Below are 24,250 nucleotides of genomic sequence, written 5' to 3'. Positions count from 1 at the left end.
TTTGGCACAGTCCACATCCAGAGGATGCATTTGCTCACCAGCTGTTCTGAATATCCAGCCTGATGACAGTGGCACAGTGATCAGCAAAAAGGGAACCCACGTTGCATGAATTCGCACGGTACTTCGGCAGACCCGACCTGATGCGTGTACAAGTACTGGAACGCCAACCCTAAGTTACTTCGCTGGGCACCCATGCAAACTCACTACACCATGAACTTCTGAAATTCTCCTGGTGGAGACGTGTTTGTCATTGATGTTAATGTTCCGAAGACAGCCAAAAATGGGTCTTTAACTGGAGCCCACAGTATGTCCAAATTTGCTACAAAAAAACAAGGTAGAAAGATCAAATTAATAAAATGAGAATCATTTTAAAGAACCTTAATTACTACAAGGCTTTCAAAAGAGGAGGAATAACATAGAACTACATGCACGAATGGGACTTTTGTTTTGGAAAGGAAAAAAGCCAAGTAGAGATGTGAAAAAATAAGCAGCAATAATATTACCTGGAATTTTGCCAAAGTAGAGTGGCTGATGCACACGTCGAGGAGGAAAGGGTAGAAGTCCAATGGTATAGTTTCTCCGTGGGCCTACCTCTAGCTGCACCATGTTCTCCTTCTGAGAGACTGCAAAAAAGCAGGTAAATGAGTAGTCTTTCTTAACTCTATTAAAGAATCAACTAGATATAGCACTCTTTTAAAATAGCTTCCGTCTTGAAATTTAACTCATAGGAAAACCAGATTTTAATTCAAAGTCAGATTGACACATTAGGTACTCTGGGGCTAAACACAGTCCCAAAAAAACATCTTATGTAAAGCCTTGAATTAACACAAGACACTTACATTCTTCTAAAGAGTATTCTCAGAATAAACAGAAGTGAAACAATTAATAAAAATCTGGAGCTGCAGTGCTCTGTGCCCACCGTCCTTTCAGAATTTCAGAAGAACTGGTATGACACAACATACCTGCAATAGTATGCCACTGTCCATTAGACAGAGGTTGCTTAGGTGTGACTGATGTCTGGAATTCTCCAGCACCACTATTTCCTGCAGCAATGACCTGTAAAAAAGTTACATTTGAAGTTACCATGACAAAGAAAAGTGCAACAGTAAAATTCAGTACTTTGAGTAATTTGCTGAACTCGTGATGGCTGGGTTTCACCTAGTTATAAGAGTCACAGTCATTGTGTACATATTCAGAAATTATTCTCTCCAAGAGGAAAGTAGATTTCCCTAACAGAATCTCAGAAGAGGATATGTGCCAAATTTTACAAGCATAAATAGATACCTCGGTCTCTCCCTCTCAGTGTTAGAAAATTACATTAATTCTTTTGACATAATCTTTCTGAGACAAGGTCTTTCCTACTAGGCCTTCCTTTTCTTTCCCAAAGCAGTCATCTATACACTTTGCATCTGCTGAATCTCTGCAATACATTTCTCTGGCCTTTCGCACAATTTTGGACTACTCATAATTCACCCATGAAGCTTGCAGGCAGACTATTTATGATGACATTTTGAATAAGCACCTGCTCGTGCTTTCTCACATCGTGCTTCTCCTTCCTTGTGAGCACATCATTTCTTTTTTCAACATCTTCGTTTCACACTCTCTTTTGGTGTGACGGTTGCAACAAACTTGGTAATGGTCAGGTAACTGATATGCTGAGTCTACTTCCTATCAGGCTGATTGATGGTGTCCCATGGACCTTTCATTCCTTCCTACTGCATCCTGTCCACACTGACAGCCAGGATGAATCTAAGTTACTGCTGAAAAAAGTGGTCAGTCTCGCCCGTAGGGAGTCTCCAGCTGTTGATGCTCCTGCTTTCATGTACCAGTTGTGTCTTGAACCAAATCAGTGATCTGGGGGAAACTAACTGATGACAAAAAAATAATAAAAACAAGTTCCCTAATCTGGGAAGAGAGGAGAAAAGCTGAGCTCTCTGAAGTTAGGTAGACTCATGCTGGTTTAAACTGTGCCATGAGACAGCAAGTCCTGTGGAGCACTGACATCTTTCTATTTGATGTCTCTGCAGCAGAAACCACAGTAGTTTTGTAGTCCAAGACTCAAATTCTGAGCCTGTTTCATTATGAAAAAGCGACAGTGATAACAATCACCACCATGACACAACCCATCAACTAGAGGAAAAGATGCTAACGCAAAGCAAGACTGCTCAAGTTCCGTAACAGGCACGGTTATGGAGCTGCATCAGTACAGCCACATGGTGACTAAGTAGGACTGATAATAAGCCACGGAGCTATGTAGCCTCTGGCCAAACCCCAGTGGGCTTTTGAAAAGGCCCAGAAGCCTGAGAAAATGAAGATTGTGCCCTACTGCTGACCACTGTGAAGAAAGATTGTGCAAGCTAGTGTGCACACAATGGAAGCTGCTAATGTAGGCACAGAGACAGGTTAAATGCTCAGTTTTCCGTGTGATGGTTTTAAACTCTGAGGAAGTTGTTTAACGTTATACCTATAGACAATGTTGTAACCCTAAGTCCAGATTCTAAGGTCCAAATTCCCCCTGCTGAATGAGGGCAGTACAGCTGAAATGGAAACACAGCCTGTACTTACCTTCCTCCTTCCATGTAACAGTCAAGTAGTTGTCTTTGTTGCTGCCAGTATGGAGGAGTATACCTGTTGAACTCCTTGGTCGAATGGCAAATACAATCCTGAAATCCAAGCCCATCAGCAAATTATCTGTGGAGAATTAAACAGTGGGTAGAGCAGTGATCATAGGAGATAACTGGAAAACCACTTAAAATCTAAATTAAAAAATCCTTACATATACACATTTAAGACATAATTCCATATACCATAATCTCTACATAGCTTACCAAAGGTGATATATCCTCCTTCATTAAAGAAATAAATCCCCGTCTCCATGAGAACGTCCAGGCATGGAAGTATACCATTTTTTTGCTGAGGTGCATCCATGACTTTTCCATTCATCTTAAAATTCCTCAGGCAACCCTTGAAACTGTTCATTGGTATATTCTGAAAGCATATTTAAAACCATGAATACTAAAGCATTATGACGATTTTTTTAGTAAGAATACCCATTAGTTCTTTTGTGTCGTTGGACTGTAGAAAACTAACTGGCACTAAAAGCACCTAAAACTCATCTCTGATGCAGTGAAAAGATTCAAAATTCAAAGCTTTTTCTAAAATTCAAAGAAAGAGCTTGAATCGTGAAAGTAACAGTTGATTTTGAATTGACATAACTCCTGCTTGCAGAACAGATACTTCCCAATGATGGGAAGTAGCTGAGTAAAGTAGTTGTCAAAAAGACAATGCAACAGGAGTTGTGAAATCTCAAGTACACTCTTCCCTTCCTAAGGCTGTTTATTTAAATCTGATTTTATAAATTGCTCCGCATCATTAATTGTCCAATTTTAAAGTAATAGGAACCACACATATTTCAGATTAAAATCTAGTTCTACATTCATAATTCCTTAATGAGAAGGATTCCTTTGCTTCTCTACAGATTATCATTTAGTCTACTGAGGTAAATATTCTGCAGGAAGAAAGTGTTCCTGGAATTACAAGTGTGACTTTGGTCTTTTCTACTTTCTAAAGAACAGAAATGAAAATAGTTGTTATCAGTGTCTCAGCAACACACGTTGAAAACCTGGGTCCAGCTGAGAGCTGTGTGAACAGGTGAGGAAAGATCTGTAATGAACAACTGCAAACACCAGTCACAGATGGTGCTCAGTCAGTGCTTGGAAATATTCCTCAAACCTTTTCAGTACGGAAATCCTGCACATTAACACTTCCATATGTAATTAGTGAAGCATGGGGAGTGTGTTGGGGTGGATGTGTCAATTATTTACCTGTCTTTTCAGTGATGGCAGCCCTCCTACATAGATTGGTGGCTTAATGCTGACAGCAGAATTTGTTGCCAATCTTCCGTGTTGGGCCCTTAGACCATCAACAACAAGGTGGACATTCTTCCCCTCTGTGCTGAAGACCACCTTTGCAGGGTGCAAACATAACAGAATGAAAAACTCCAAGGCCAATGAAAGCCACTGGAGACTTTTTTCTTTAACTTAAACACTGTATTGTTGAAAATTTAAACTGAAAATAACATGCCAGGACCATGAGTCTATATAACACTCTCGTAACAGAGACCTGTCAACCATGTAACCTTTCAGGCACAGGAATTAACTTCAGCAGATGACTAAAATCAAATTTCTAATAACTTAAAAATTCAGTAGGCCGTGCCTGCTGAATGCTAGTTGTGGTTCCACCATGGTTCCCATGCCATGCTACTTACAGTGTGCCATTGCCCATCGTTGTATTTAATACTGGTTTTGATTTTGATTCGTTTTACTGCAGAGCCAAGTGAAAAGACAAAACGTCCTTTTGAAATGTGGAGAGCCATATAAGAGTCCTCAGACCTTCCCTCTATGAAAACTATTAACCCTCTTGATGATCGAGTCCGTACATCTACAGAAAAATGCAACCTGTAGAAGAAAGTAAGCACATTCAAATATAGGTCTGTTTTGTTATTTGCTGTATTCTTTCTGTTCTCCAGAAAAATGCCAGTGAAACTACATGTGTGACATGCAGAATAGCTTTTGGATGGAATCACGGTGTTCTGTATTGCCTGCATTTCTGAATGTGAACAACAGCTGACATATTCAGGCTTAGGACTTGGCATCAATATGCACCATAATTGTACACCACATTCAAGCCAATCTACTTACTTTGGGTAACTGTTAGCAAAGAAAAGAAATGCCTGAACCTTTAGAACCACTCTTCTATGATGCCCCAAGATGTAAGCAAGAAGAAAATCCTAGCGCTTAGCACCTGAAGATTCAAGCAGCTTTGACAATACAAGTATTAGGAGGAGAACAGAGAACATTTGTATTACCTGTCTGTAGGTGATGGTGGAGAAAACATGTAGGATATGAAACTGTTGGGTGTGTTTCCAAGGAGATACGCTTCACCGCTGACATTTAACTGAGTTGGTAAAGCATGGTTTTGCACATTAGCAGCTTTCAAATAATCAAAGTATTTTTCATTCTGTACCTGTGAGACAGAACTGAAACGTTTACTATGCATGAAAATAATTCAATCTACACATTTAAGAGTTCCCACTTGAGACAGTCAACAGCTTTCTCTAAATAAATGACAGAGAAACTGTTGTCATTCTGGACAGGTATGGGTTTAGCATGGAACTTCAACACAGAAAGAACCTGCTTCAGGTTATGAGATGGAAGGAAAATAATATCATCTACAAAACATGGCTGTGCAGACAAAGCCTTGGCATCAACACGGAGTGAAGACGACAGTAAAAAGAATCATACCTTGAGCATCTTAAACCTTAGAGGATTTTTAAATTCCTTCAGCAGCAGTGGTTCAAGGTTCTCATATTTGTGGCAAGCTCCAAGGGATACACCAGTCTTTGCAGTATAGTTAATGAGATTTTGAACCTCAGGGAGCTGACCTGCCCTAGAGTGATAAAAGCAGTAAATGCTGTGACACAGCATTCCTTTTCTTTAGTGTAATCAACAACATATTGTAAAACTGTGTTCTGTACAAACCAGATTTCCCAGTGACCTGATGTCAAAGTACTGATTTTATTTTTCGATGAAAAATGTAGGTTCAAAGCTGTAAAAAGTATTCATATTTGTCCTGGTTCTGCCCATTTCTTTTTTGGCTATGGAAAAACTCTGATGTCTTGTTCTCATCTCTTCTAAACAAAGTATTTTTTGCTAAAAGCTATCTATTTTATAAGAAAGCAAGCAAATATTGCCATTATAAAAAGAGGAAAAAAAGACAGCAGCCTTGATTGAATAAGATTTCTGGATCAGACTACAAAACTTGGGTGGTTAATTACGCACAACCAGAGGCAGATCAAGCAAAAATGGCAACATCAGGTCCTGCTAACTCAATGATTCACTCTCTCCTTAAGTAAGATGTTCTAATGAGATTTGTTAAGGGGCAGTAAATTGCAAAATACTTTACAACTAGAAAAAGCAACGAAGCTCCTTCCTCATGGTTTTCTATCAGAAGAGTGGTAGAGTTGGGAGCAGAACCCGAACTTCTTCAGTTCCGGTCCAGTTCTCCATTCACACGATCAGACTAGCTACAATATTAATTCTCCATCTATTTTTGTACTAAAAGCAATTTTCCAAATTTGTTTTCTGATGGGGAGGTGAAATACAGGTTACTTCATTGTCTTGTAGTGCTTTAAATGAAGATAAATTTTGAGCAACCTGATCTAGTTGAAGATGTCCCTGCCTGTGGCAGGGGAGTTGGACAAGATGATTTTTAAAGGTCTCTTCCAACTCAAACCATTCTGTGATTCTATGATAATCAAATCAAAATACACTATTTTTGTAAACTCTACACACGTATAAATATTCATCAAAACTTAGCTAAAACGAAGCCCCACTGGGACATCACTTGTAATTCAAGGAATGCTTTTCTTAAGGAACATATTTATGCATAATTTTTCTCCTAAATTTTGCCTGTAAGATGTCTCTAATAACCAGACAAACACATGTAAAAAAGAGACAACATTAATCAGGCAACTGATTACTATACATATGCTCTCATTTGTTTGTGTAACTGTTTTGGTTCTGGCAGTAGCTTTGCTCATTTCATTACCTAGCTCCCTGTGTAGCTATAATGATGCAATCTAGCAGATCTTTTTGGATGCCTTGTTGGGACACTTCCAATTCACTATGTTGAGTTCATTCTTTGATTGAAAGTCTACTAAATAGGTATGATTCAGACTAAACTCCATTACATCTGAACGGCAGATTTAATTACAACTTGATAACATGTAAAATCTGCCTGAATAAAAGAATATTTGGAGACAGCAAAGTCATGCATTCATAAAGGCTTCATGCATGTAGAAGAAAAGGAATTTAACAAAAAATTATTTTAATATGATTAAAGAAGGAAAACAGGCCAAAATGCATGAAATAAATTTTTTCTAGGCCAAATACCTTTTTATAAAGACATTTGAGATGCAACCTTCAAAATTATCTCCACCAAATTTTATAGGTTCAGTTAATGCCCGTGCTCTTGGAGAGTCAACCGATGCTGATGCCGACTCATCATCAACCAGCAGACGTACTCTGAAGCAAAGTGCATAAAAATAAGCATGAAATCTAAAGAAACAGTTACAAACCTAAATGAAAGACATATATATATAAAAAAAGAACCATTTGAAAGATGTGTTATCTTGTCACACTGTAATTATGCTAGAGCTTCACTAGCTTACTTCTGGGATTTTTTCAGTATGTGCTCATTGACTGCTATGAAACTGCTCTGCTTTTGGTAGTAGATACAGAGCAGGAGTTGAAGCTGGCACTTCAGTCCTACAGTGAAGTCCTGGTCCAATTGAAAGTCATGAAAAAACTCTCACTGACAACTGTGGGATAAGATTCCATCCTTTGTGTCAAAATGCTGCACTTGACATGTTAACAACAGCTAGTACAGATAATATTAAGTTATAATTACCCTAAGTTAGAGCAAACCATTCAAAACTTTCCTCTTTAACTAACAGTTATGTCACTTCATGTGTTCCACAGAAATCAGTATCATTTAGGAGCTTTTCAGTAAATCATCTCTTCAGATATCTACCTAACAGATCCTTGTTGAAAAAACAGACACAATATTGGCTTTCTCCCTGAGCCTTTAAACATCCATGTTAGATAGATTTATAACTTAACACTGACATACATAAAGACTATGGGAAGGGGAAGAGCTCCAAAGCTCCAGCTTGACACGCAGTCAAAACTCACACACTCTCTAAAAGACACGCATAGTGATGTACAGCTGAAACTTCACAGACACTGACACACACATCCATAGACCAAAAATCTCCTTTTGCTTCATTATTTCAGTATCCTTTGCTAGCAGAGGCCATTTTTAGCTGTGTACCCGAAGAACAAGCCAAACACAATTTTAATCTTCTTTCTCCAACCACAACATAAAAGAATCAGATGAAGAACTGGACTCACATGTTGTCTGTTTTTATTACTGTCACATAATGCATTGACCCATCTTCATACTTCTTTTCCAGTTCCATTTCCTTCTCTCCCATTTTTGCAATTACAAAGCCAGGTCTCAGAAAGATGGTAAGAATATTAGGCTATAAAAGAATCCCACAAAATGATCAGGTAAATGCAAATGCCTTTAGTTCTCCTTGATATTGCTATTAATATAGTTCTCGGTGGTCTTTTGTGGGAAAGATATTTTCTTAAACTAAAACTGCATTTCTCAGTCATCTAGTACCAGCTATTAAGCCCAGTTCTGCACGATTAGCATAGCTCCTGTTTTAAAATACCTCTGCACTCTGAATACCAAACTGTTATTTAAAATACTTGTTTAAATTATTTTTACAAAAAGCAGATAATTCAGTTCTTCACTTCTTAAATGCCTGGTGTGCACTCACTTCTTAACTCCTCCAGTCAGCAATACTGGGATTCTGCTTGAATCTCCCTGCTTTCTGAGAGAACATATCCAAAATCAACCTCTTCTCTCTGCATATTTGATCATGGTAACATTTCTGGGTGGGCAGAATGCCAGCTTTTCCTCAGAAAATTTCCAGCCAACTGTATTAGGCAACAGTTGCCATACTGGGATGGTGGTGTTACGGTGCAAGAGCTACCCTGCCGATGGCTCAAGTTCAAAGCTCAGTTACTCGTTGAACTACTTGTTGCTTGAGTGAAGAAATTGGCAGGAGGAGTTTCTCTGGCCTATGACATGCAAGATGCATGCTCAAAAGATTATTATAATAGCCATTTCTTGCCTTCAAATACAAGAATCTACGTGAGACTTATGACACACACTGATGCCAAACTGACACAGTCACAAACAGACATGACCGATCCAGAAATAAAACCAATCACGTGTTCTAAGTTAAAGATGTTTCATACCCATAGATTGTAATCTAAGAGTGTTCCAGTCGATGTCGTGGTCTGAAAGCCAAAGCCAACTTGGAAATCCTTGGGAAATGGGAAACCTGCCGCACTTAGGCTCAGTGTGCCCTTCTTGGAGAAAGCTGCAGACCTGACAAGCTGAAAGACAGATAATCATGCTTTCAGTGATTTTCCTTTTAATCAGAAGAAATGGCAACATGGGACAACAACTGCCCTACTCAACATAATTGTGACTGACTCCAGTCAAAACTAAGCACAAGGCAAACTACAAGTACAATTATTCCAGTACGGAACAGACTGACTGAATTGGTTTCACCAGCATTAACTATGATCTGAGAAACTCTAAAGGGAGATGAGGCGTGCTGAGTATAACGAGCTGTTCATCTCTAGCTACTTATTGCATTGACATGATGGCTTTGAAGGTTTTCACATTTGGGGACAAAAAAAAGTGAGCAGCTGGAGGAATGGCTCATAAGTATGGAGCTGTGCAGATGAGCTACATAATTGAAGCTGTGTGAGTGATAGGACAGAATATACCTGGGCCTTTTTGAACAAAACATGTTTTAATACATGAGACAGAGAACAAAGGTCAGATCCTTTGTATAGGGAAATGGCCTGCAAAGAAATTGCCCTGTGAAAAGTTTAGATACCACAAAGGCAAAGCAAACGAGCACAAACTTTCAGTGCAATGCCATAGCAAAAAGGGCAAATGGGATCATGCACCATGTAAGTAGCAGTAAGCAGAAGCAGAAGGGTAGTTTTCATCTCTCCATGCAGCATTGGTTAAGCCAACACTGAAACGCCATGTTGTCCCATTTTAAAAAGAACGTGGCAAAACTCAAGGGTGCACAGAAAATAATTATAAAACAATCAGATGAGTGGAGCAATAGCCTTACAATAAGAGACTTCGGTGCAAGTAGAGTCTGCTTAGCTCTTTCAAGAAAAGAGCTTGAGAGGCCATTTAATTAGGAAGCATAAGCGCCTTGGCGAGAAGAAAGATCCTGAACAGTATTAAGTAACTAAGTATTCTGGCCCAATCAATAACAGCAACTGGAAGTCAACAGGTTTACATGATAAATATGAATTCTTAATTGTACACAGTATTAATTAAGAGGATGGACTATGTGCTGAAGCAAGCTATCACAGTAGGGGTGGAGTGTCCTTTCTTCCATATCTTCGTACCAAGCCCAGGTTCTTTTATTACCATCACATGTTAAACAAATAAAATTTTTGACCTATCTATCTAAAACATAATGCCCAGGATTTACAGACAAATCAGACTCTGTGAACTCCTGCAGAAGTTTTTAAGGAACTTCGTTAGCTACCTTCCAGTCATCTGAACATTTCTTGCTGACACCAACAGTCTCGTCAAAAATAACAGAAGCGGTGTTAGGGTTTTTCACATTCTTCATGCAGCCCCGGAATGGAGGTGTGGATATATTAAAGCTGGTTTCAAGAAGTGGAAGGAAAAAGAGTTCAGTAGTCTGGTATTTCAAAGCACACACCAGTATAGTAGCCTGTAAATGCTGACAACATAAGAAATACAAAACCAGAACGAGAGCAATCTTTCTTGCACACACATACTTCACGCTGGTCAAACCCTGTTTTCAGGATACACTCCAACAAAGATCCCACCATTAGTCAAAAAGCACAGATTATGATCATATGTTATACAGTGGTTATTTTCAGATCACATAAGATACCCGATACAGAGTGTGAAAGAAATTGCCTCAGGAAGGAGTTTAGATGGAGTTTCCAAACTAAGCCTATGTGTTACAGTCTTTTTATAGTTACTCACCGCTCCCGTAGAGAAGGTGGAATTCCACCTAGATAGTACTTAGTGAAAAGGAAGACCTTGATGTTGGCTCTAATATCAGGACTGACATGAACAGTATTTCTATTTCGGGCAAGCACCAAATGAATCTGAAATAGGTGAATAACGAGAATTACTTCACTGAGCAGAAACAAAAATCATTTAGCAGATTAAAAGTACTTCCACAGAACACGACACAATGTTTGGGGTTTTTTTCTCCCTTCCTCTTGTTTACTAGTGCCTTAAATCCAGAATAAATGCAGTAATTCAAAAGTACTTTGCAAAATTTGGGCATTTAGCCAAAAGGAATGCCTAAGGAAAATGCTCTACTATACAAATAGAGGGTCAGATTTTATTTTCCTCAGGAAGATTGCCCTAAAAGTACACCACACCTAACATTCAGATATTGCCTTCTATTTGCAGCTGAAGATTCAGGAGCTGCTGCCTGATACAAAGACTAGGTCAGTCAGCTGGCTGAAGGTAACTTGACTCAGTACAGCACAAAGGCTCTCTCCAGCAGACCCTGTGACCTTCACTATTTAGTTGGAGATGTAGTAAGGGGAAAAGGGACCATGAATCAACACAGCAATCAAAGATTTTAACGATATCTTTACGTTTTCACTCTAGTAGTGCTACAGAACAGCCAGGCTGAAGATAGCAGGCAAGCAACAACAAAAAAGTAATCTCTGTACAGATCAGCCTGGCCTGAAGAAATAAACCCTTAGGTGGTGAAAACACTAACCTGAGGACTAAAATAATGTTAGTAATTGCAACGTACACAGCTCTCTCTAAACAAAGCAATGCTCTGTTCGAGATTTTTTCCTTTGGTGATTTTTCTGTTAAAACTGAGCTTATTCACAGGAAAGAACGACAGTAGAAAGATTGTCACATGTCCAAACTAATCCCCAACAGCTTGATCTTCTCAACGTAAAAGGAAAACTTAACAACTAAACTTTACAATAAGATTTTTAGTTTCAGCTAATGTGTATTTTTACAAATAATGATCATTCGATTGCTTAAAATGACATACTTGTTTATATGTTCCATCATTTACAGTTGCATTGGTTTCTATTTCTTTTGGAGGCTCAGAGCCAACTTTGTATCTAAAACTGTATGACCATCTTTAATGAGCACACTGATGAACTGATCCTGCAGGAAGAAAAAACAAACAAAAACCTCAATTAAACTGCCAACATTTCATAGACATTTCACTGTCATGTGAATAATTTTAATGAAGCTATGTAGTTGCTTTGCTAAAGCTTTTGGGGGAAAAGATAACACAAAGCAGACTAGAACTTATAATAATCAACCATAATTGCTTTAAACTGTTATAAACAGGTCTGGTATTAGCTCCAGATGTATTCTCCAAATCTCTAGAGGGCTTTTTGTCATTTCAAGATGTCTACCGGCTTTTTACAGCATCGAGAAATTATCCAGAACATGTCACAGTGATTGCAAACATGCCTATATTATTATCAGGTAAGTAGCATCACTGCTGTTTTGAGCACCTTTACAGGTATAAGTCACCACGTCACTTTCTAAAGTCTTCCTTACTCTGTTACCACTCATATCTAGATTTGGGAAGAGTGCACTTCCACTTTTGAAGGATCTCAGTATTTCAAAATTGGTTCGATACAAATTACATCCTCCCTGCCAGCCCCCAGTTCTGAATTCTCTGCATGGCCTAATGGAGGAGCTACTTCAAATGACTTTTTTTTTTCTCAGCCTTGACAAAGTGAGTATTCAGCAGCCATTATAGAATCACAGAAAGTCAAAAGGGACCCGTAAGTATCATTGAGTCCAACTCCCTGCTCCTCGCAAGGACTACCTAAAACTAAACTATATGACATTAAACATACAGCAGAATCTACTAATCATGGACAAAAATAACACTTTTTAGTAATTTCCTTACAGTTATTACTAAATCTATCATGTTCTCGAGTAAGTTAATTTTTTTAAAAGTGTTCTTGGATCTCAAAACAGACAGAAGCTTTCCACAAATTACCCCATTTGCTGCAAAAAACACGATGCCTTCATCTGCAGTAGTCTCAATTGTCTGCTCATAGCGTACTTGGCTGTGGCTGTTCACTTCTTTCAATGTGACACTGGCATAACCAGTGCCTTCAAAATAGCTTTGGTCAGTCTCTTCTTTATACCTGTAATAATTCAGTGTTACAGATGTGAATATATGAGAGCAAAAACTGTTACCACTTGGACTTACTGTCATCATTTTAAAAAAGCTTAAGTTAAAGCATTTGGTTCAGGGCCACTAATAGGGCCAAATTCTGACCTAACCCAAGTAAAGAAAAAACCTTCCACTGGCTTCTATTGGATTTGCATATGGTCTTTAGAGAGGAAATCAGTAGTGACTGATTTTTCTGCACTTAAGGTAATATTTACTGTATAAAGGAGCTGGATACATTAGTCCGTGAATTGTGTCTGGGTATTATAACATACAAATTGTTAGCCAGTGGGCTGAGATTACCACAGATGTGAATTGTGCCAACACTGGGGATTTTCTCCAAGAAATGTAGTAATGACCAAGAGATAGGAAAAAATCACGTTTAGCCACAGTGGTTATTCTTCTGGATGTGAAAAGACGAGAAATCATAATGATAAAATCACAGAACTGCGAAACACTTCTCTGTTTATATCATACCTTCTGCAGGGTTGCACTTCAGTGGTATTAAGATTAAATGTCCTCTTGAAGTTGTAAAGGCTGATAATACGCTCATTCAGGTTGTCTAATTCAATGCAGCCTTCATAATGAGGATAGTCTAGCTTACGGGGAGGCTGCAAAACAGTGTCATCAAAAACATTCTGTCAACATCAGCCGACAAAATTTTACATTGACATGTAACTGCTAAGACTTACTGCAAATATTAATAAGACACAGAATATGACGTTCTAAATCTAATAAATAATTATATCTTTGTATATAAGATCCAAGCTGTCTGATACCACCCCAGCAGTACTGAAGCACAATTTGGAGTCATACGGATGGATTGGGAATAGCACTTAGCAGGGCTGGACACGTTTCATGCCGTCCTCAGCAGATGAAATACCATCATGCTCCCTTCTTCGAGTTTTAGCATACTACAAGCTAGGCAGCTTCTGTAGGAGGTAGTATCTCCTTGTATCCCATCTATTCCTACTGACAGGAATAACTTTATACAGCCTTTGAAAGGCTGCTGCTTTCAATCTTTACTTGTAAGAACAACAGCACAATTAACACAGAAATCTCTTTAAAAGACTAAGCAACTCTTCGTACCCTAAAATCTGGTGGGTATCCTCCACATAAAAGACAACAGTGCTGGGATCAAGATTTAGGAGAATGTCACTGCCTCCACTACTTGCAGTCAAAGGGCTTTCATACTCTGGAGAAGTTGATGTTGCTGCTTTGATGTAATTCAGCTTTACATACTGGTAAATCCTAAAATCAAAACAGACAGGCAAAATATCACACCATACTAAGATGTTCTTAACAGGTTTTGAAAAAGACTGTTGTGCACTGCGGATCTTATACCTTTCAAACTTAACTTGATCCATAACGGCTTCCTCAGTTTCGCTTTGAGTCACCAACGGCTGCACATCTATTTCTACATCACCATCTCCTAGGTTATAGACACAAGTGAGGTGACCATCTTTCACAGCCATACCAATATAGTCCTTGGAAGCCTAAGAATAGTAAAGCAAATAATCACAAATAATAGATGCTTAATGTTAATGAAGGTAAAATACAGCAGCACTTCCTCAGAGACATCATCATACTGTGCATGAGTCACAAGAAATCCACCCACCTAATGATGAGAATTGTTATTATCAGTTCTGAGAAGAAAAAATTGTGATCGTATGTGTTGCACTGATTCAATGAATAATGTGTTGCACTGATTCAGTGAATATAGTAATAAATTAATTGAAGAGTCATGTATAGCTTTTTATTTTTATAACAATAGTAGCTAAAATAATTTTCACATTTGTAATGTATCCCAGCTAAAGCCATGAAAACATGACACCTGTACTGAATTAGACTCAACATCTGTGAAATAAAAAAGATGTTTGGAATAACACTCAGTCAAGAACAATAGTTCCTACTGAGGTGACTGCAAGCAGTCATTTTCCCAAACAATTCAAATTTCATTTCTCCAACATACCATATTTCACAAGTAACAATTAAAACACTGTCAACAGACATCCTGGCCAGATATGCAGAGGATAAAGAGGTGACATCCAGTGTAGAACAACTACCTTTAAACAGCTTTCTGTGTATGCACAAGACTCAGTACAGATACAGCTGCTGTCAGATAACAAGACTTAAAAATATATAGTTAGGAACCGCATGCAGGAAATTTTTAAATTGTTTGATGGTGCTTGAGCAAGCCTGAATGCACAAGCAGGTCTGTACTATTCCGCATATTCAGAAGAGAAAGAAATTAAGAGCTGAGCGACTGAATTTTAAAACTGAAATAATAGCTTTTTTTAACCAACAGAGAAATTCACAGTGACTTATATTGTGAAAAGAGTCAAAGCTCTGAGGCAGGAGTTGGGCTGAGTTTGTGCTGACTGCTGCAGAACCTGACACTTCTGGCAAGACTGTATGATGGTATCCATGACTGAGAAGTAACGTCCAAAGGAGCAAAACAGCAAAGCATCAAAGGGCAAAGCAGTCAGTCACCCGACAAGTTAATTTGCTGGTGGAGGAATAAACTATTCTTCACAAAACACTTCTGCCACCACATAATGGCGATTATAAAGAAATAGGCCAACAGCAGCTATAAACTTCAGTCAAAATAAATCATTTCCCACCTGTTTCTCAAAATGTCTTCTGTTCTAAAAATCAGATTAAATATCAAAATATACCTACATCTTTATTACCCAGGTACAGCACAAACTTATTTGATGCCCTCTGGGGGGTGTCTAATCTTGTCTGAGGGCTTTGGAGAAAGAAAGAAAGTGAAGTATAGCCTTTCAGATCTTCAAGGTTGCTCGGAGGTCGGACCTCTACACCAGAGCTGCCATTGAACCTCATAGGAATAGCAACCTGTTAAGAAAAACAAAATTCAGTACGTTATAATTACCTATTGGTACTACTCCTACTTATTCCCTGTTGCGTTTAATCACAAAGTCACCTATTACATATCCTAGTCATGTTACAGCCATCACTTACTACAGACTTGGACTCTGATCCTACTGAACAATACAATTAGGAAACAGACTGAATAATACAGTATTCTATATTATCAACATTTATCACTTAACACAGCACTTTTTTCCTCCAGACATCAATTAATCAATCCTTACCCCACCTCTGTCAAGTAATTGTTACCTTCAATATACGGACAGGGAAGGACGGTGTCCTGCAGCTCTAATGAGCAAGCCTATGAATTATTTAGATGTCTACATACATATCCTGATGCGTCACTTAGCTGGATTCGACTGTCTGTTGGAAACTATAATGCACCTCTGATGTTCATAAAGACACATCCTATTACAGCTCTTTACCTCAGGGATGCTTCTCAGGGACCTGAGACCACGCTATCCCTTGAGCGACTACAGTTGCTTAAATGGAAGAAGGGCATTTTAATAAGATGCTAGTAGCTGACTCCTAGCACAGTGTGGCAGCTGGAAACATGAGAGCACTGGGCTACACACTTTTTTGGCCATGTGGGGGTAGAAAGCCTCTAAGATGCAGAGCTGGCTCTATCCCTGCTGCCAAAGCCACCACAATGTACCTTGGAAGGCAAGAAGCTATTGTACAAATAAGTATTGCAGAGATACCCAGGGAAAAAACCCTATGGGAACAGGATGCATCCACTCATTTTTATGTATAAATTATTATGCTTCCGGCTGTCACAGTTACTTTAAGTGCTGGGTGGTGCTGTTGAATTAAATTTATGTCTGGTCTTTCACATGGTTTTAACAAAATGATTTAGAAAGAGAAAGAGGAACAGAAGCACTGCTGTGTGTCCAAACTGCCGAGGTCAAGCATGGTTGCAATGTTCAGGACAGACCTTATTTGCAGCGTCTCTTGCCTGCTGAATCAACTCTCTTATGCGATTTACGTTCTCGGAGATGTTGCTTATTGGCATCAGCTGCTGGTTGATACTCTCAATCTTGCTGAACAGATCTGGAAGTTTGTTTGTCAATTTTTTACTGCAGTGAAAGAAAAAAAAAATTGATGATAGGAAAGAGGAGGAAAACAAATGCAAAAATATAATATTGCTACATAATTATCAGAAAAGCAGTGAATAGCGTGATGATAGAACTGTTTTCATCAGTCCTAAAATATTAGGAAGCCCTCTCTGAAACTGGCAGTTTGTACGGAGGTTAATTGTACTCCTGGAATTTGTGGCCGAAGGTATTTGCAGAAGCAGACAGAATCAGCACTTCCAAAAATGTATTAGATAAATTCATGTCCAGAAAAAAATATTAAATAGAACAGACAGGAATGTGCTCTCTAACATTATTATCCAGTGACTGTGGATGCTAGGGGAGGATGAGGATAATGAACAGCAGACAGGGGTAAGGCTTACGTGCATTCCCTGAGTAGCATCTCCTGCTGCCACTGTTGGAGAGTGAACACTGGGGAGGGCAGACTGCTGGCCTGACTGAGCAGGGCATGCCTTATGTTCTTGTGTCAGGATTGCTAGTCATCACAATTCAGTGGGGAGTCTTACAGTATCCAGGCAGGTTTATTTCGGGAGAAAAGGAGATACTATGAGACTATCAACTTTCATTAGAACAGGAAACAATTTTTCATGCCCTGTGACTGCCAAAAAAAAAAAAGCCTGGAAGCATTAGCAGATTGCAACCCTATGATGCAGAAACCAAATAAAAAGAAATCCAGACCTATTATTTTTCTAAATACGACTTCTTACCCAGTCTTGTAACTGCAGGGATGTCTTAAAACTCTGCAATAACATGCAGGGCTAGCTCTTGTATTTAGTAATTTAAAATGTTTTCTCTCACTTGACTTTATCAGACAAAGTTGCTGAAAAGATGAAAAAAAATGTTGTTTGGGATTGTGATTGTCCCTTATTTTGTATTCCACACAGACTGCATGCAATCCCTTTCACTTAATTTCAGCTAACAGACATCTTAGCCTAAGCTAATTGTCTTGGTCCTTTCTCTAGCCACTATAGCAGTAAATCACAAAAACACAGAGTGGCTGAGGTTGGAAGGGACCTCTGGAGGTCACCTTATCCAACTCCTGTGCTCAAGCAGGGACAACTAGAGCCAGTTACCCAGAACCATGTCTAGATGGCTTCTGAATATCTCCAAGCATGGTGACTCCATAGCTTCTCTGGGCAACTTGTGCCAGTGCTCGGTCACTCTCATGGTAAAAAAGTGTTTCCTGATGTTCAGAGGGAACCTCCCGTGTTTCAGCCCTTGCCACAAGGGCACATTGCTGGCTCATGTTCAACTTGGTGCCCACCAGTACCCTCATGTCCTTTTCTGCAAAGCTGCTTTCCAGCTGGGCGGGCCCCAGCATATGTTGATGCATGGGGTTGTTTCTCCCCAGGTGCAGGACTTTTCCTTGCTGAACTTCATGAGGTTCTCATCAGCCCATTTCTGCAGCCTGTCGAGGTCCTTCTGGATGGCAGCGTGATCCTCTGATGCATCAGCCACTCCTCCCAGTTTCATGTCATCAGCAAATTTGCTGAGGGTACACTGTGCCCCATCATCCAGATCATTAACGGAGATGTCAAACAGGATCAAACTGAGTATTGACCCGTGGGGTTCCCTACTAGTCACTGGCCTCCAGGTCTTCAGAGACCAGTCATGGTATCAGCTTTTAACACATACCACAGGATGGCCTGAATCACCTTCTGCTGTATCTGTCCCTTTCCACTGGCAAGAAAGGAAGCTCAGAACACTAGCTTAGGCTAGGTGCCTAACTTTTGGATGACTAAAATTTCTGCTGTGAAACTGACCATGTTCACCTAACGGTGACTTGGCAGGTCTCAGATAGCACCTGCAACAGCAAGTACAACACCTACCTGAATTGTTTGCCTCCATCAGTGCTTTACTGAAGCCAGCACTCTGTGTGCTTCCATAGGTACTCTTCATTTTTTCCACATCTACTTGAATTGGGAGCAGCTCATCCATTACATTAGTTGTGACATCATTGGCATTTTTTACCATGTTCTTTGCACTAGTGATGATGCTGTCAATGTCATCTGAAACACACAAAAACGTATGTGCAGGTACAGTAATAGATGAAAGAGGCAAAACAGAAGTGATCAGTGAGTAACTGACCTCTGTTTATCCCATCGAGATTATTTTGAAGCGTGACAAGATCAATTTGCAGTGTATTCTTCTTTCCGTCAGCGACATCAAGTCTTTGCTTTATGTCTTCAAGGGCTGGGCCAATAGCTGCAAAACAGTGAATGCCCTGTATGAATTTTAAACAGAAATACCACCTCTCTGTTGGACAGGTGGTGTGGCAGCACCAGCCCACACTCTCACACAGCTCGTGTTGCCACTGAGCATTGCATGAGCATTTGCACTGCAAAACAAGTACAAGGCTAAGGATTTGCTGGACAGGAGCTCTGCAAAGGTGTATAGCATAGCAGAGGTACGAAATCCAATTTCTTGCCTTTTTGCCATTGGAAATAACCATCACAAGATATCCCATTGTAATGGAACTAGTCTCTTCTAGTTAAATATGTGCTGCAGAGCTTTGCTGAACTTTAGGAATTCATGGTTCAATGAAAGCTTGTCATGCTGTGCCAACATTTCTACTATCACTTTCTTTCTCGGTACCTTGCAATGTCTTTTCAGTCTCCTCTGCTTGATTCAAGAGTGTACTGCTCTCGGTTTTTAACTTTGCAGCTTTTCCTGATAAGTCTTCTCTCTTCACAATCTGGTAATAGAAGCACGACACCGTAAGACTGCTTTACTAATGATACTAAAATTTAAGAGTAAAAGAGATGGCACAATCCACTTTAAAAAACAACTATACAAGGGCGGAGATTTCATGTGAAGAACGCTACCTTAAATAACAATTATCAAGATTAACAAGCATAATACAACCTTGGTCTTTAGTATACACTTCTGATAGATTTTGAGGCATTTGGAAGAAAGTAGCAGCACACAGCTGTTAGATACTAATCCTCTGCTGAAGAGCTTGTGGGTATTACTACTGCAAAGTAAAAGAGAATACCCGAAATCACCCTCAGTGACTACCGGGCTTGCCTTATGCAGATCTCTTGATTTTGCTCTGAAAGGAACAGTCAGTATTCATGGGGACAGCCTCATCAGAAAGGCCTGTTTAGTGCTGAGCCAAGACTAATTCATGAGCATGTAGAATATCAGCTCATGTAATGGCCACAGACAAATAAGGCATGCCAAGACACATGGGTCTTTTTGGGTCTTTTTTTGGTGTCTTTCTGATAAGTAAAAAAATAAACAAATAAATCTAGTTGTAACCAGTTTACCACCAATTGGCCACTTATGGGAACTTACCGATAAAGCTGAGTCAGCTGCATTCCCAGCTTTGTTGGCCGCTTCCTCTGCCGCTTTGATGGCATTAATAATGTTGTCATAGGCAGTAGAAGCTTCCACAGCACAGCCTACCAACTCGTCCTCCCTGGCACTGTTCTTTATTCTGTGGGAAGCAAGATGATAAATGCAGCCTTCTGCAAAGACTGTGGCCCATAAGAAGTATTTGAATCCACCTGAACTCAGTATTTTTTAATTAATGCCAATACAGAAAATGTTTTTCAGTTAGATGTTTAATTTTTTTTCTACAAAAATATCAAGGCAGATCATTAAGAAAAGATTCTTCAGAATATGGGATAAGTGCAGGTGCTTGGAAAAGCACAACTGTAGGCCTCCAAAGCAGTTTTTAAATGGTTAAGATAATGAGAATTCACTAAGGCATAAGGTCAATAAGCCACCTCCATCATAGCCCCGCAAATACACATCAATTCAGAGAACTGCAGCTTCCAGATAATCTCTGGCTGCTCTAGCATCCTACAGGAGCAGCAGATGGAGCATAAGATGGAACAACTACACGACTCTTGGCCTTTTCCTCAAGAACCAGTGCAGCAGCTTCAGAATCAGAAATAACAGACAAAATCTCTTGTACTCACTCCCCATGAGCTATGCAACTGCCCAATATTGGCTGCCTTGTATTTGTGAGAACAGTGTCTTCTTAATGGAAAAAAAATCACACTGAAAACTAACAAAAAGTTAATGATTCTTTTTTTTAACCCAAGAATTTTCCAGATGAATTAGATATTTTGGAATTTAACTTTTTGAGAGTTTCTAGTTGTTGTAATGACAAAATGCAACCAATTTGCATAGGAAAAAAAAAAAGCAGGGTTTCACTTTTTCTTTTTTTTTCTGACGTACCATAGAAGGCCTCCAAAACCTCACTCATAATTCCAAGGTAAAATACAAGTAATGAAGAGAGAAACACTTGATTCATATCAAGTTTCTCAGATTTTTGCCTTTCTAAAAGATTCTTTGAAGGATGAGAAAAACTACAGGAATTCTTTTCCTCACTAGTGCTAAAAAGGTATATCTGAAGACTCTGCAAAGACAATATTTCTTCCAATCTTTTGCCTCTATTCACTGACATCATAAAGGTTTTCCTGAGTATGTGTACAGGAAATAACACTACAAACCCAGATATTCTAAACATCTTTCCACTCTGTACATGAGGATTTTCTCTCGTTAGTAAGAAGTTAATGAAGCTTTAATGCAGTAATACAAAGCTGTATTATGGGGAAAAAAAATATCAGGAAAAATACAGGAAGACCTGGTTTGTGGGGAAAAAAGAAAACATCTGTACATCACAAAGAAGCAGAAAAAGAAAAACCAAATTTCTTTCTAACTTTGTAAATGATCATTAAAGTGAGTGAAGTACAGACAGAGCATTGCATCCATGGATGTTATGTACAAAAATTGCACATTTACAGGAATAGCAACATACTCTTCCAGTTGTTTTGCCAAGTCTTGCAAAGATTTGGCATGTTCCTCAGCCCTCACCACCAACGGTTCTTTGCTTGCTGATAAAGAGTGATTTGTCAGCTTTTCATTCATATCCTTCCTCGCACCATCCAGTTGAGCAGCCAGGCTTTCATATTCCTATGGGTTTATAAAGATAAAACTGTATTTGTATTCATACGTGTTTGATTTTGTCCTCGTCTCCTTCAGTGTTACATGTACCTTGCACCTGAGGAGACTAAGGGGAAAAACGCTCCCTTCCAACTTTCTCTGCAGATTACTGGAAACAACTGCTAGTCATCACATTATGCTTCAGACCAAAGACCCTTCTAGCCTAGTGTCCTGTCTCTGACAGCAGCTAGAAGCGATTGCCCAGAAAGAAATACAAGAATAGCACAATCACTTAAGGTATTTCTCACAGATATTCTCCCATATTCAGGTACCTGCAGCTCAGTGTCTTCCTCAGACACATGACAACCCTCAATAAGCTTCTCTTACGGAAACCCATGCAGGCAGGCTCCTCTTGCACCCAGGATGGGCTGTGAGATCCTTCCCTTTTTGTGAGGCTCAGCTAAGCCTCATGTCCTAGCCACTGAGTTATGCTACCCATTACAGTGACAGCAAGATATTGCAGTTTTTAAGCTTAACTTAAGAAGGTTAACCATGCCTCTTTGCTCTTCCGCAATAATCCAAGTACGCTGTTAGCTTGTGTCAGGGAAGATCGGGCAGAGCTCAGAATATCCAAGATACCATTCTGTTGTACATTTGTTTCCTCAATCCGTTTCTGAGGAAAAAGAAAAGGTTGAATAACACGTGATTGGGTTAAAAATGACAGGCAGGGAAAACCATATCTACCCTAACCTAGTTTGCAGTAGTATTTACCAAAGGTACTATTGCTGTATTAATCACATGGCTATACTGTTCAGGGTGTAATGCTATTCTACTGATTAGAAGAGTGAGAAAACTCAGGAGTCTGCAGCAGTACAGCATACAGCTGGGCAGCAGGCTACAGTAGTTCAGTTATTAGCACTCAAAGTAAAAGTAGTACAGGTCAGCTGAGATGAACTCTCAGGACAGATTGTGTCTGATCTCTCACACTTGGAAACTTCAAACCTGGAAACTTTAAAAACAGCTCCCTGGTGACCACCCTGATCTTTTCCGTTCTCTCAAAGGCAGAAATCAAAATGATTACACTATCCCTTCACCTAGGGACCTTACCAGAAAGGAGGTGTAAAACATCCCCACCTTATCCTCTTGAAAGCTCTGAGGGGAACGAAGCTCCTTGGTCTAGAGCAGCCCTGTGACAATCCTCTAGGGCAATGGCACATCACAAACACAGCCAGACAAGTGGTGTTGCAGGAAAGGATGTGTTAGCTCTCTTCAGCTGGGTTTCTATCACTTCTCTCTACCAGAGAACTGTATCAGGAGATTTACGACTTGTACAGACGTATCCATCTTTTAACACAACTGTGCATACTTATGTGGCACATGTATTGTACAGTCCATGCACGTAAAGAAAGGTACAATTAAATATGGCAAGGGACGGTTGAATGTAGAAATTCTTTTGTTCAGGCAGTGTTAGCAAACTGGATGGACGTGAGTGTGCTAAACCAATGATATATTTTAGCAAAACCACAATTAATTTAAAAGAATGGGTCCTATAGCACATCCTTATTTCTTGTACTATTTCACCAGCTCTAAAAGTCAAGCAGTGTTCAGGAATGACAGCTGTTTCTTGTCACATTACTGATGAGACCTCAGAAGTAGTTCTGTAGAATATTAATCCCAAATAATTTAACAGTATTGCACACTTTATTGCTCCCACCTTTCATGTCTGTTAAAGCCAAATACTTGAAGGAACTTACTATGAAAAGTATATAAGCATCAGGGATTTGATCTAGAACAGGAAACAAAAAGGCTAACGGCAGCTGAAGAGAAAGACTAGGCAGAGACTTTCCTTCCCCACTCTCATCAGAGCTATGTCTTGGTCATGCTGTCCTGGTCATATAAAGAGGCCACAAGTGAGAGTAGACTAGGTTATACCTGTTCATATATACATCAAAAGATGAAAAGAGACCTTGGAGAAAGTCTAAAGAATTAGTATTACTTGGCTTTTCAAGGTCAAAAGCAGCAATCAAAAGCACTTCTTATCTCCTGAGGTTTGTCTTCTCCCAAACCCTGACATTACCTTAATGTCTTCCAACAGAACTCCGTTATCTCTGTTTAAGTTTTCAGCCTGCTTGATTTGTCCCGTCGCTTCATTCAGAGCTTCACGAAGGTCAGTGATTTTTGATTCATATTCATTCAATGAATCCCTCACAATTTTAATAAGCCCATGATTTTCTTGGTGGTACTTTTGTAGTTGGTTCTTAATACGTGTCAGTACTGCAGTATCGAGACCAGAAAGAAAAATTTTCTTCAGAGAAGAAGGGAACCAGAACAAACTTCCTTCAAAAGGGCTTGACATTTAGGATTAGAAAGCTGTGGTTGTGTGAAATACTAAGCATCCTTTGCAGCGCTAATTTCAGTGTTACTATAGCAGAGATGCTATTCAGCATCTCACTGGATCAAATCTGCTCACAAGTTT

General features: G+C 39.4%; 1 protein-coding gene across 1 annotated transcript in view; it reads right to left on the bottom strand.

Moving 5' to 3' along the window:
* Window positions 1-174: 174 nt before the first annotated feature.
* LAMA3 (laminin subunit alpha 3) overlaps window positions 175-24,250 on the bottom strand; it is a 124,581-nt gene continuing 100,505 nt past the window's right edge. The window contains 32 exon segments of the mRNA XM_086609234.1: window positions 175-281; window positions 284-319; window positions 504-623; window positions 963-1,056; window position 2,484; window positions 2,562-2,691; window positions 2,829-2,988; window positions 3,825-3,965; window positions 4,268-4,457; window positions 4,868-5,019; window positions 5,304-5,448; window positions 6,954-7,085; window positions 7,974-8,104; window positions 8,892-9,032; window positions 10,220-10,340; window positions 10,693-10,817; window positions 11,738-11,817; window positions 11,820-11,856; window positions 12,713-12,863; window positions 13,367-13,500; window positions 13,979-14,004; window positions 14,007-14,140; window positions 14,234-14,385; window positions 15,572-15,748; window positions 16,719-16,860; window positions 18,704-18,887; window positions 18,967-19,083; window positions 19,474-19,573; window positions 20,176-20,317; window positions 21,650-21,804; window positions 22,331-22,447; window positions 23,852-24,048. Of these exon segments, the coding sequence (XP_086465360.1) occupies window positions 175-281; window positions 284-319; window positions 504-623; window positions 963-1,056; window position 2,484; window positions 2,562-2,691; window positions 2,829-2,988; window positions 3,825-3,965; window positions 4,268-4,457; window positions 4,868-5,019; window positions 5,304-5,448; window positions 6,954-7,085; window positions 7,974-8,104; window positions 8,892-9,032; window positions 10,220-10,340; window positions 10,693-10,817; window positions 11,738-11,817; window positions 11,820-11,856; window positions 12,713-12,863; window positions 13,367-13,500; window positions 13,979-14,004; window positions 14,007-14,140; window positions 14,234-14,385; window positions 15,572-15,748; window positions 16,719-16,860; window positions 18,704-18,887; window positions 18,967-19,083; window positions 19,474-19,573; window positions 20,176-20,317; window positions 21,650-21,804; window positions 22,331-22,447; window positions 23,852-24,048 (3,971 nt within the window).

This window comes from Tauraco erythrolophus, chromosome 3 (genome assembly GCF_009769465.1).
Source record: "Tauraco erythrolophus isolate bTauEry1 chromosome 3, bTauEry1.pri, whole genome shotgun sequence".
Lineage (NCBI taxonomy): Eukaryota > Metazoa > Chordata > Aves > Musophagiformes > Musophagidae > Tauraco > Tauraco erythrolophus.
Note: the sequence above shows the minus strand (reverse complement) of the source record. Positions and strands in the feature narration are given on the sequence as shown.